This window comes from Desmodus rotundus, chromosome 12 (genome assembly GCF_022682495.2).
Source record: "Desmodus rotundus isolate HL8 chromosome 12, HLdesRot8A.1, whole genome shotgun sequence".
Classification (NCBI taxonomy): Eukaryota; Metazoa; Chordata; class Mammalia; order Chiroptera; family Phyllostomidae; genus Desmodus; species Desmodus rotundus.
In genome coordinates, this window is record NC_071398.1 from 31499135 (window position 1) to 31511399 (window position 12265).

Consider the following 12265-nt stretch of genomic DNA (forward strand, 5'->3'; position numbering starts at 1 on the left):
CAGAGAGTGAGGTTATACACAGCTGACTAAGTCTTCGGAAGGTGTGGAGAGGGCGGATTATTGTTTGTAGTTTTTTTCTCTTTTTCTGCAAAAGTGTGAAGAAAGAAGAGTAGGTTCGGGGGACACTGCGGGTGGGTGGTGATGGGGGCAAAGACAAGCTGGGTGGGGCGACATCGAGGAGGGAGAAGAGGTAGAGGAGGAAAACATGGAGAAGCAGTCATTACAGGTGCAGTTGCTGTCACCTTGTGCTTTGAAAAGCACTCAAGAATCAACCCAAAAGATTGTCACAGTTTGTTTCAGAATTATGCTCTCTCTGGGAAGGACACGTTAGCACTTTTTTTCACAAGTGGAAGAAATGAAGTGTGATGGAAATTCACAGAGGGCGTGAGGACAGACGGAGGCATCTTCCCCTGCACATGTGGCGGAACTAACGCACGGCTGGGCCTGCTCTGTGTGCATGTGCAGACACCCTCTTGCGCATGGCGGGTGGGGTGCAGAGGGCCACAAGGCCCACCCCCCTGAGCCCAGCAAGGTGCTGCTGTGTAGTCGAAAAGAAACAAACATCATTTCTTGTTGGGCAAAACCCTCCAAACCTCCATATCCCAAACTCTAAAAACAAAACTGAAAGAAAAGACCAACATCTGAACAAACCCAAGAGTGGAGTAAAACAGTGAAAAAATCCTTTGGCAGTGAGAAACAAATTTTGGGTTTTGACTTCTCCTGTTTGCTTTTTGGATTTCCTTTGGAGCAGAGGTGTGTGCGGCATCCTTGGCTGGCTAGCTGGCAAGGTAGTTTACAGGTATGCTTCCTTTACTTTTAAAAAAAATTTTTGGATTTCTACTTAAAGCCAAAGAGTTTGACATTAAAGGAAAAAAAAAAACCTGAAATCAAAAATGCTTCTTGGGTCAGAAACTGAAGTCTTTCTCACTGTCTTCACCGAATTGGCCACATACCCCTGGGGTAGTTTCGGTGATGCAGAGGCTCAGATCTCTTGCTATAAAATAACAGTTTTCTTTTTCCATTTTTAATCAGGAAGGGGAAAACCCCCGAAGTTTTCTTTGTCCATTTCTGAGTAGCTCTTTTGCCATAAATCCCCCCAAATTCTTCACTGAAAATATAAGCCCCCAAATAATAGTTTTTTTTTTTTTTCATTAAAGAGAAAGCATGTGAAAGTTGTAAAGACAGGAATAAGAAAGGAGGGGAGGAGAGAGAGGGGGGAGGAAGGGCAGTGGACAAGCCGGTGGTGCTCCAGCTGGTGTCCGCTCTGCTCCGCTGTCTAAAGTTCAGTGGGAGGTTCTGAGGGTGCTGGAAGAGGTTGTTGCGTGAGATCATCAGGTAGCTGAGGAAGTTGCGTTGAATGCAGTTTTTGTTGGTTCTGTGTTTTCTTTTGGAGAGAAGCAGTAGCAGCAGTGACTCCAATGGTCGGGCTCCCAGGACCCGGCGATGCATCCGGCAACCCGGGCCCGGCTGGGTTGGTGGGCGAACGTCTGTGGGCCGAGCAGTGGGTCTGGGAGGGGTCAGCGGGGTGCGGCGTCCAGCGGGCCAGGGGAGCCTGGGCGAGATGGCCCTGTGGACCCAGCTTCGCTAGGGCTGGCGGCACCTGTGGGCAGGCAGGGGCCCAGGCTGACGGTGGCGTCGGGCTGTCCTGGCACCGGGTCAGCCACCACTGCCGAGGGGCCCTGCAGGCTCTGGCCGCACACGTGGTGGTGCTTTTCCCAGTCCTTGTGCTGGCAGAAGGAGCCGCAGTAGCGCGCTGCATTGCAGCCGCTGCAGGTCTCGCTGGCCTTGCGTCCACAGTTCCAGCAGCTCTGGATTGGGGGAAGGAGATGGTTGGGGTGGGCCAGGGCTGGGCCACTCCATATCCCCAGAGAACTCAGCCTGGCTGCAGAATGGGGAAATACACCCTCTAAACAAACTGGCTTAGACCCAGCCAGGGTGTCAAATGAGACAGAAAGACCCCAAAGTGCTACAGCCTGTAGTGACCATTGGCAGACACTGTCCCTTGGCTGGGGCATTTTGGGGGAGTGGGCTCATACTGCAGCATTGCACAACTCTAGCCATGTGAGTGAAAGGTGGGTGGGGACACTGTTGAAGGCCCCGCCCGGGTCATGGGACAGGAAGTCCAAACCTTCCCTGGAGAGGGGCCAGGTGCCTGTTTAGCCTCCAAAGCCTCTCAGACTCCAATATCTCCTGCTGTCCCCGGCTCATTCTGCTCAGCTCCATTGGTCTCCTGCAATGCTCACTGGGCCAGGCTTGCCTGGCCCCCTCCCAGGACGTCACTGTTCCCCATCCCCACATGCTGGCCCACTTCCTCCAGGAATGCTCAGGTATCACTGCTATTAGCCCTGCCTGACACCCTACCCTTTTCCCTATGCAGGTCCAGCCTGAAATGCTCTAGGCCTCATGCCCAAACACCAGCATGATAACAATCTCAAACTTTCCTGCACGTGCATGTGTGCCAGGAGCTGAGGAGGTGCTTTAGATGCTACCTGGGGTCTTTACACCCTCCTCTGCCCCTGCTTTCACAGGTCAGAGAGAGCATGCGCTTTGGTGGCTGCAAGCCTGGATGCAAATAAGAGCTCTGCCACTTCCCAGGCTGACCTTAGGCACGTTACCACCCCCCTGAAGCCTTCAGTTTCCATCTGTACAATGGGGACACCCACAGGATGCACCTAACTAGGCTATGGGACACTGAGGGCTCACAGGGCTGCCCAGGAGGCAGAGCAGCCCTGGACCTGGACTGTGGAGTGGGCTCCTACCTCGCTGGAGTCCTCCTGCTGGTTGACGACAGTGAGGGCATCCTCCGAGGCCTGCCGCCTGGCCTCGGCCAGGGCCCGCTCCATCTTGGCACGCTCCGTGCTGATGAGCTCGTGGGCCTTCCGCTCAGCATCTGACACAGCTTTCTGCAGTTCAGACATCGCTTGCCGCTTCACCTCATTCACTGCCTCCTCTGCAAAAGGACATGTGGCCACGGTCACATGGGCCAGCCTACCCAGGTCTCCCGGGCCTTCCAGGCATAACCCTGGGGGTGGGGCTTGGGCACAAAGGAACTTTCCCACACGGGTGTGCAAGCATCATCATGGGGCAAATCTCCAAATTCATCCTCTCCTGCAGTGTGCTCAAACCCCTGCGTGCAGCGCCAGAGTCGAGACATGAGGCCTGGGAGGACCCTAGAATCTGTATTCCTAGCAAGTTCCAAGTACTGCTGCTGCTGCTGCTGGTCTCAGCACCCACTCTGGGAGCCACAGCTGTATTGTTCTGCCCTGTGGACAGTCTGCCTTGTCCTGCTGCCCATTGGCAATAGCCCAGGGGATGTCCGTCCAGGGCTCTGCACTGTAATTTTCCCCCAAAGCTCTCTTCTATCTCCCCCACACTTGCTACTGCTGCCTGTTCACGACTGAGGATCCAGTGCACTATTCTTGCTGCAGCCAGAGAGCCTGCTCAGATTGCACCCTGCTCTCTGACCCTGGGAACAACATGGCCCCACCCACTACTAAACCACCCCCGTGGCCTTTCCAGCCTGCCTCAGCTTACCTGGCAGCACTGCTCTGCAGCATGGTGTGAGAAAGGCTAGGGTGGGGCTAAGCAGGGACCCCATTTAAGGGGCAAAGATGGCCTTTAGGCCTCCCATCCGAGTGTTTGCACACTGTCTACTGAGTTGCTGGCAGTGCCATCTGTAGCTGCCTGCCCCCATGTCACCACCCAAGCTCCTCATGGTTGTCACCAAGGGTCCCATGAGGCCCTACTGTGGGCCAAGTGGATGTGAAGGGAAGAGGCCAAGGGAAATGAGCACTCCTGTCTTCCTGTCCAGGTCTGCCTCCTGCCTTGATCTGGGCAGCTGCTGCCTGTCTGGCCCCTCAGCTTCCAGCTCTGAGCTGGGACCCTGGCTTTCTGGGCCAGGCACTCTGGCTTTTAAGATCCTGAGATTATTTACCTCTAAGTCACATTTCACACTGAATCTACCCACAAGTCAAAACATATCTGGGATCCCGCCTCTTCTCTGCACCCTCCCCCGTGCCGGTCTGGCACTCACTGCCATGGGCTCTAGCTTCTGCTCAGCCCCTCCCCAAAGTCTGTTCCCACAATGCAATGAATGATCTCACAACACTCCCCTGCTGCCGCACTCAACACTGGCAAGAAGGCCCACAGATTCCAGCTCTAAGTGCCTCTCTCGTATGTGCAGTGTCTTGCACACTTGTGTGTGTGTCAGGCCTGAGCCCCTGCTTGTTTTACTGAGCATGCTGTTGTTCCCTGGCAGGTATTGGGTGACAGTCGTTCTACCCTGGATACTAAGTGCACTACGATCCCTCTGTGAGCCCCACCTGTGAAGCCCTGTGAACTCTGCCCTGAGCTGGGGGCACAGCTGAGCCACCCCCACCAGACAGAAAGAAGCTCCTTATAGACAGAGAGGACAAGGGGATCTGGGCCTATGGCCCACCCCCCCATACCCCCCCTCCAGCCCTGCCACCATCTCCACTCACCAGCCTTCCTCCAGATCTCCTCGGGCATGTAGCTGGAGAGGGTCCTGGGCATGAACTCCCGGCGTACGTCTGAAACACAGGGGCAGCATCACACACAGGACAGGGTCATAGGGCCACGGCATGAGTGTGCACTCGGCAGGGGTCCCAGGTGCCCATGGGTGGAAAGGCTGTATCAGTTGCTAGGGAGCCGGGCAGAGCAGTGTCTGGAAAGGAGGTGCTTTGGACTGATGGACCTCAGATTCTACTGGGAGCCTCTCTTGGTTTCCATGATCATCATCCAGGGCATGCATGGAGACCTGCAGGCCACCGGAGCTCTGAGTCTGGGCTTCCTAGTGGGTCAGGCAGCATCTTTTTGCAGAGCAAACAAGGTACCCCTTTTTCAAGTGAAACTGTTTTGGGTGGTATTTTATGCGGAGCCTATATGAGGGCCCTGCTGGCCTCGGCCCTGGGCACCCCCTTCATGTACTGTGTAGGGTCCCCTGCACCACCATGCTGCTCTCTATATCACTCTGTCTGTTCTGTCTGCCCCCTCTCCCCACCACCACGCACCTAGCTGAGACCCCTCTGCTCCTGCTGAGCTGCCGAGGGGCCGGGCGGTGGTGGTCGTGGGGCCCTTCTTGTTGTCCTCAGTATCGCTGTAGCGCCGGACCCAGTGGTTGAGCTCCTCGCGGTCAGCCTCCTGGCACCGGCGCAGCACAGTAAGTGACCGCCGTGTCTTCTCGGCCATGTCCATGATGCAGTTCAGGAGCTGCAGGTGATGGTCGGGTCGCCTAAGCACGCAGGGCCCTTTTCCCACGCTGCTAGGCCTTGGCAAGCCCCACTGCCTGGAAAGACCCCTAAACAGCTGGGGCAGGGCTGGAAACAGCCCACTGCTCCCTCCCCAGAGAGCACCAGACTTTGCGGGGGGGGGGGGGGGGGGCTTAAGTGAATGCAGGGGGCTTGGGACCCTGCTTTGCCAACCTCGAGGTGTGGTCTGCCCCACGGACCAGAGCAAAAAAGGTACTCCTTTACCACCCTGGGGACCATATCTTCTACCTAGGCTTTCCCCCTAAAAGGAAGCAGGGGTAAGGATAAACTTGGAAATGGTATTGGAGGTGTCCTACCCCCACGCCAAGTGACCTTTTTCTGGGAGACTCTCTGATGGAGTGAGAAAGGAAGGTTCTACATGGCTGACTGGAAGTCCAGGGTGGGCCGAGATAGGTGCTCCCCCACCCCCATGGTCCCAGACCTTGTCCTCCCCAAGGCCTTGCCCCTGCTCCCCAAGGCCCCACTGTGTGCCTCCCAGCTGGGCACAGAGTCAGAGGGAGTCCACCCGAGCCCTGTCCCCACAGCTTCACAGGTTGGGCAAAGCCCCTGGAGTAGCTGCGGCACCCATGCCTTGTCGTGGACACTCACATTATTGAGATGCTTCCACTCCTCAGCCCACTCACGCTCTGTGAGCCTGTGGTCGATCACTTCCTCTGGCCGTGACCCGTGGACCGCTGCAGAACGGGAATGGATGCTCAGGCCCCATCCCAGCTCCCAGGCCCCACCCCACACTCCTTGAAGCCCCACCCTGTGCTCCCTAGGCCCCTCCATACGCTGTGCCCACCTGAGTAAGATAGAGAGGATGAAGAAGAGGACCCCAGGCACTGACCCTTTGCCCATTGCACTGAGAGGGTCAGAAACAGGCCTGGCCTCTACTCAGGGCTTGGGAGGAAAAGAACTGTATCCCCATCCCTTGCTCTGGCTTTGGCCACCATTCTGCTACCTCCCTGCCTCCAAATCCCATTGTTCTCACCCTTTCTGTCCCCTACTGCCAACCAAGGCTGCCTCAGACCTCACTTCTAGGGCCTCATGACTGCTCAGAAGTCCCCAGGGCCTCCGTGTGATGACTGCCTGTCTCCAGCCCAAGCTTTACCCCTTCCTCTCAGCCAGCTGGACTCCTATGCACCCATCAAAACCCAGGTTACAGGCCCCTCTTCCTCAGCACCCCTGGGCCTTCAGAACTCCTTAAGCCCCATGTATCTCTGGTTCTTTAGTAATTGTAGGTGCTTCCTTGTTTAGTCTCAGTCCTCCCTCCCAACTCCCAACAGTCTATGTCAGTCCACAGGGCGGGGCTGGAGGGTCCTGTTCTGTGTCCCCTTGGCTGAGCTGTGGCCTGGCAAGTTCTCCAACTTATCTGCTGGGTCTCAAGTGAACTAGTCCAACTGTGGTCTCGGGAGACAAGAGGCCAGGAAGTCAGTAGTCCTGAGGACCATTCCCCGTGGGACCTGGGACCATCATTTAGCCTTTTTGGGCCTTAGTTCCCCTACCTTTCCTATCTCGGGGAGGGGTGGTAAAAAGACTTTTAGGAGGCATGTTGGTGGGGAGAGCCCAGGTACAAGCAGGCTCTGTGACAAGTGCTTCACATCTTTCATCCCTGCACAGACCTCGAAGGAGGCTCTGCTGTCTTGCAATTCACAGACGGGAGAACTGAAGCTGCTGAAGGGGATGTGTTTGCCCAAGGTCATGCTGAGCAGAGCTGTGCCTTCAGCCGCTGGCTGGTATGGCTCCAGGGACTGAAACAGTGGGGTGCCCTTCTCCCAGTAAGAAACAAAACCACCACGAGCTGTGAAGTGGATGCCAGGGCGGCAGCATCCAAGTGTCCCCATCATGGCCCCCCTATAGTTTTGGACCTACCAAGTGCTCCCACCCTCACTGTTTTGGGTGCCCCTGCCTGTGTTGGGTGACACAATGCCATGGATGCTTTTGGGCTGAGGTCTGTTTAGGCTTCTCCTTGTAAGGGTTTTCTGGCCCCAGAAACTCAAATTGCCTTCCCAAATGTAGAAGGGGTGTGAGGTGGCAGACACAGTCCGCTGTCCACAGCCCTGCCCTGTTGCTTGCAGAGGCAGGGGCTTCGCCAATGCCCTGACCAAAATAGTGGTGGAGATCTGCTGGACAGCTGGCATCTATTTTTGCATTAGCAGGATCGGGTGGGAATAGCACCTGCCTGACCCGACCACAGGGAGCCAGACACTGTCACCTGCTGCCTAGGCAGGGGCCCTGGGAGCTCACACAGGGTGGAAGTGAGGAGACAGCCTGTATGGAGCAAGGCCTCTGCTGACCCTGCTTCTGGGCTCCTCACTGGGGCCCTGAGCCTCTGCCTGTTTCTAGGCTGCTCTTCCAATATACTGGGGAGACACTAGGATAGAGGCCGGTCCTGTTCATCTCTTTGTCCCCAGCAGATGGTCAGTGGTCAGGTAGATGTGGCTAGAAGACTTTGGGCATGTCAATTATGCTCTCTGGGCTTTAGCCTCCTCATCTGTGACACGGGTGTGCTAACATGTCACACATGTATCAGAATGTATCATGGCCCACTTTAAGAACTGAGTAAAGGGTAATAATGCAAGCAAGAGGTGAGTGCTTTGCCCCAGACTTGTTGCCACTGTTATTGGTAACAGCTGGGCCTCACAGCACCCACTCTGCACCAGCACCCACTCACAGCACCCACTCTGTTAACTCCCATGGTCCTTACATGACTCTGAGGGCTGAGACTCCTGTTAGAACCAGCCAACAGAGGATGAAACTGAGGCATGGAGGTCACGTGACCAACCCAAGGGCAGACCACTGGGAATCATCGGAGCTCAGAGGACAAGGCAGTCCTGAGCCCTCGCTCCCACCACGAAACACCTGCTCCAACCAATACCAGGGCCTCTCCACCCAATACTGGGGCCTTCCCTATCTCCTTCCTCCACACAGCTCACCCAGTGACCACGCTCTAATGGATCTGGCATTTCCGTGTTCATTTTCATTCCACTCCAAGAGCAGGATGGGCATGTGTGGTCGGTCAGTGGGGCTCAGTGAGGGCTCATGAGTCCTAGGGGGTGTCTGCTTTCTCTTAGAGGGCCTGGCCAAGCCTTGGAGGCAGTGGCTGCAGCTCCTGTGACTTGGGCACCTCACATGCTAGAACTGCCCACAAATGGTCTCCTCCCAGCTGGCCTGTGCATCCCACCTGTGAAATGTGACTTATAGGAAATACTTGGTCATTCAGATGACTGAAATATATCTCTCACACATGGTTTTCATCCAGGGTTCCTGGCTCACTGTTCCCCAAACCCTTGGAATTTCCTAAGCATAAAGAGTGGAAAAGGTGTCTTTGGTTAATGGTAACGAGGTAACTTTGGAACAGGATGAGGGCTGGTTGCTCAGAGAACCAACCATGCAAGTAGACGGTTCAACTTCCAGTCCCACCGTGACCTCCAGGGCGGGGAGAGGGGCTGGAGGGTGAATCAATTGCCAGTGGCCCATGATTCAATCAATCCTGCCTACGTAATGCAGCCTTGGCGGAACCTCACAGGAAGGTTCAGAGAGCTTCGGGGTTGATGAACAGAGATTCTGAGAGAGTGATATACCCAGAGAGGGAATGGAACTTCCTTGCCCTTTCCCCATACCTTGCCCTGTGGTAAGTAAATGTTTCTCTGAGTTCTGTGAGCCGTTCTAGAAATTCATTGACGCCAAGGTGGCAGTTGTGGGAACCTCTGATTTACAGTTGGTTGGTCAGAAGCTCAGGTGACAACCTGGACTTGTGACCAGCATTTGGAGGGGGTGGGCAGTCTTGTAGGACTGAAACCCTTAACCCTTTGGGACCTAATGCTACTTCTAGGTAGAGAGTGTTAGAACTGAGTTCACTTGTAGGACACTATGCTGGTGTCCAAGAATTGCTGGGTGTTGTTTGGGAAGCAACCCCCTCAATGTGGAAATTGGGCCCAGCAACCTAATTTACTGCCCTCCCTCTGCCCCAGCTGTAGAGCCTGGCAGTGTCCCTTTTCTTGACTAAGGAGATGAACACAGCTGAGTAGAACCAAGGGCAACTGAAGGGTGTGTGCCCAGCCGATGGTCAGAGCCCCTCAAATTGAGTGGTTCTAGGTCCCCCAGGCCCCATACCTGTCTGTACTTGCCTCAGTCCAGCTGGGGTCCCAGGACAGGTGGCATCCACAACTATCCCCCTGGGGAGTAAAGGGACCTCTTGGGACCTGAGGGTGAGGATGTTGAACTTCTCCCAAGGGGGAGGCCCAGGAAAGGTGGCTCTCCCTCAGACGCTTCCAGGTGTAGCCCAGCCAGGGTAGGGATGCCCTCTGGGCCCTGTGGCCAGTTCCCCACTCAAACCCTTCCTCTATCCCCATTTCCCGAGTCCTTCCTGGACAGACGTGTGCACATAGTGGCTCTCGAATGCCCCCTCCCCTACACAGTTACATGCGTGTTCCTGCTAACACGCACACGTGTGCCACCCCCCACCCCCAGAGCACTGCTCACTGAGTTGCCGATGGCGTTCCCGAAGCTCCCGGGGGTCAGCGTGGCGGTAGGGGTCACGGGAGTGGTGGGCCAAGGCCATGTCCTCGAGGCGGTAGTGTGGCGGCGTGGGGTGGGGCAACCCATTGCTGGGGCTGTAGCGCTGGGCGGGGCTCAGGGTGCACGGCCGTTTGCTGAGGGGGTCAGGGTGCAGCGGGTCGCGGTCTGACCCATTCTCTTTGGTCCTGGCCCGGAGAGTGGGCAGGAGGCCAGTGGTCATGGAGCCAGGAGCCGTGGATAGAGGTCCAAGCAGGAAGGATGAGAGGGAGACAGAGGTGGTGGGCAGAGAAAGAGCAAGGGGGAGACATAGACAGAGAGAGATTAGACCAGTCCATGTGGGCCCAGCCTTGATTCCCGTCCCTGGTGTGCAGGCTCCAGGCCCAGTGGTCATGAAGCTTGAGCCTCTATCGGGAGAATGAAGAGAGAGAGACACCCTCTCCTGGCAGCAGGACAAGAACCCATCTCAGCCTATAATGAGGGCCAGCCCATGTGCCTGGGTACCTCAGGCTCCTGGACACTTGGGGTACACATCAAGCACAGAGGGAATAGCCATCATATTTTCTCCAGACCGACTCCCCTCCTGCTTACTCCCTTGTCCACCCAGGGGGACATCTGAGTCCTCAGGAGGTCTCACCACAGCCTGACAGAGCAGCCTTGCAGAGATTCAGCCTGTGCGGTGGATCTTGCAGGAAAGGCTGAACTTTACCAACCTGCTCACTCACTGCGGGTGATAGCATTGACCCGAATTCCCTCGGCACTGGAACTAGGATGCCTGCGGAGCTTCAGTACCAGAGTCAAGTCTGGTCCCTCCACTGTCTCCCTCCCCAGCCACAGAAAGCCCCCAAGGTACCTGTCAGGTGTCCTCCTCTTGCCGTTCTCATTGACTTCGAGCAGGAGCTCTGAGGAATCAATGGGGGAAGAGGCATTGGCATCCAGCAGGAGCTGCTCGTGCTGGGCCAGGTACTGGGCAGGGGACTGCTTGGCCAGGCGGGCGCAGTGTAGGAGTTCCCGCTGCAGCAGGGGCAGGTTTGCCTGTGGTGGGGAGAGGGGGTTTGGATTTGCTGCTCATGGAGGTCAGGGCATGAGAGTGCACAGCCTTCCCCTGATACCAGGCAGGGAGGATGATGGCCAGCCTTGCTGTGTGACATTGGGCAAGTTGCATGACCTCTCTGGGTATTGAGTTTCTCCACTATGACCTGGGTATAAGGGCAGGAAGGATGGCTAGGCAGGACTATGCCTCCCCCCAGGGTGCACAGTGTAATTTGGGGTGCTGTGGGACCTGAGCCCAGATCCTGGTCTCCCAGGCTGGGGCTTTTCCACTTCACTGAGCTCCCTCCCATGTGGCATCTGGAGAAGACGAGGAGGGGCTCATAATGATGACTCCTTACCTGTGCCCTGTGGAAGCAGGCGCCGGATTACCCACTATTTGGAGAAGGAAACTAGGGCTCTGAGAGGGTTAGTGGACAGCCCTGCACACAGCTGACTGCAGAGGCGCTGGGGGTAGGACTCCAATGTGCCTACTCTAGACCCCAGATGTGCTGGTGGAAAGCCCTGCACAGCCTGGAACGAAGCTTGGAGCTTGGACTACGTATGTCAGTGTGCCAGTGCCGCTCTGAGCAGTCCCATGTGTCACTGCCTGAGGTTGTACCACCTGTGGTCCTTACAACCACTGGGAATGGACACTGACTCGGTTCCACATTTACAGGAAGGACGCTAGGGCATGGGGGGGTGGAATGGTATGTTGGGGGGAGCACAGGATTCAAATGCAGATCCCTCCTGTAACAACCATGCACAATGGCTGTGCCCTCCTGCCTGTGCTCTTGCCCTGGCTCTGGGCAGCCCAGAATGCACTGCTGGGCAGTACGTGGGCTCCTCATGCGCCTTCCGAAGAGTCTTCCCAGGGCTGCTGTGGGGAGGGGGGAGTGGGCTGGATGGAGGCCCAGCAGCAGGCCACTTGGGAGAGCCAGAGTTCTAAGTATTTGTAAATAAATACAATTCCCCAACTTTCTCATGGCGTTCAAAGCTGCCACACAGCCCTCTCCTGCCTCTGCCTCCCTAGAACCCATTAGCGCACACAGACCCAATCAAGCAGCCGATGCAGTTTTGTCAAGCATTGCCGGCTGCCAGGCCTGTTTTTCTATTTGGATAGCTGAGCGGGGGCCAGCCCGCCATCTGTTGAACATGTTAGGAGCAAGAGCTGGGAAAGGAGGTCCCGGGAGGTCTGAAGACGCCAAACATCCTCCTCTCTCTCTTGCCAGCCCCTCCTCTCCTGAGCAGCTTCCCCTTGGCTGGCCTGGCAGGGTGGGGACAGCACGGGCACCGGCTGGTCGCTGTTGGGGTGGTGGAAACATCTGGATTCTTGGCCGGCTGGGGCCAGCTGGGAGCCAGGGCCATGGGTGGAGACTGGCTGGGCAGGGCAGCTTCTTCTAGCTTCTGGAAAGCTCCACCACTCTGCCATACACAGTGCTCAGCTC

The 12265-nt window shown here is 56.3% G+C and overlaps 1 protein-coding gene across 7 annotated transcripts in view; it reads right to left on the bottom strand.

The window, feature by feature from the left end:
- Positions 1-349: 349 nt before the first annotated feature.
- Positions 350-12265, bottom strand: part of CBFA2T3 (CBFA2/RUNX1 partner transcriptional co-repressor 3) — a 90106-nt gene continuing 78190 nt past the window's right edge. For all 7 annotated transcript variants that reach the window (XM_045191727.3, XM_045191726.3, XM_024555950.4 and 4 more), the window contains 7 exons: positions 10642-10823; positions 9756-9976; positions 5877-5962; positions 5031-5229; positions 4482-4550; positions 2760-2950; positions 350-1808 (listed from right to left, as the gene is read on the bottom strand). In XM_045191727.3, coding sequence (XP_045047662.2) covers positions 1518-1808; positions 2760-2950; positions 4482-4550; positions 5031-5229; positions 5877-5962; positions 9756-9976; positions 10642-10823 — 1239 coding nt within the window. In that variant the 3' untranslated portion in view covers positions 350-1517. The remainder of the gene's footprint in view (positions 1809-2759; positions 2951-4481; positions 4551-5030; positions 5230-5876; positions 5963-9755; positions 9977-10641; positions 10824-12265) is intronic.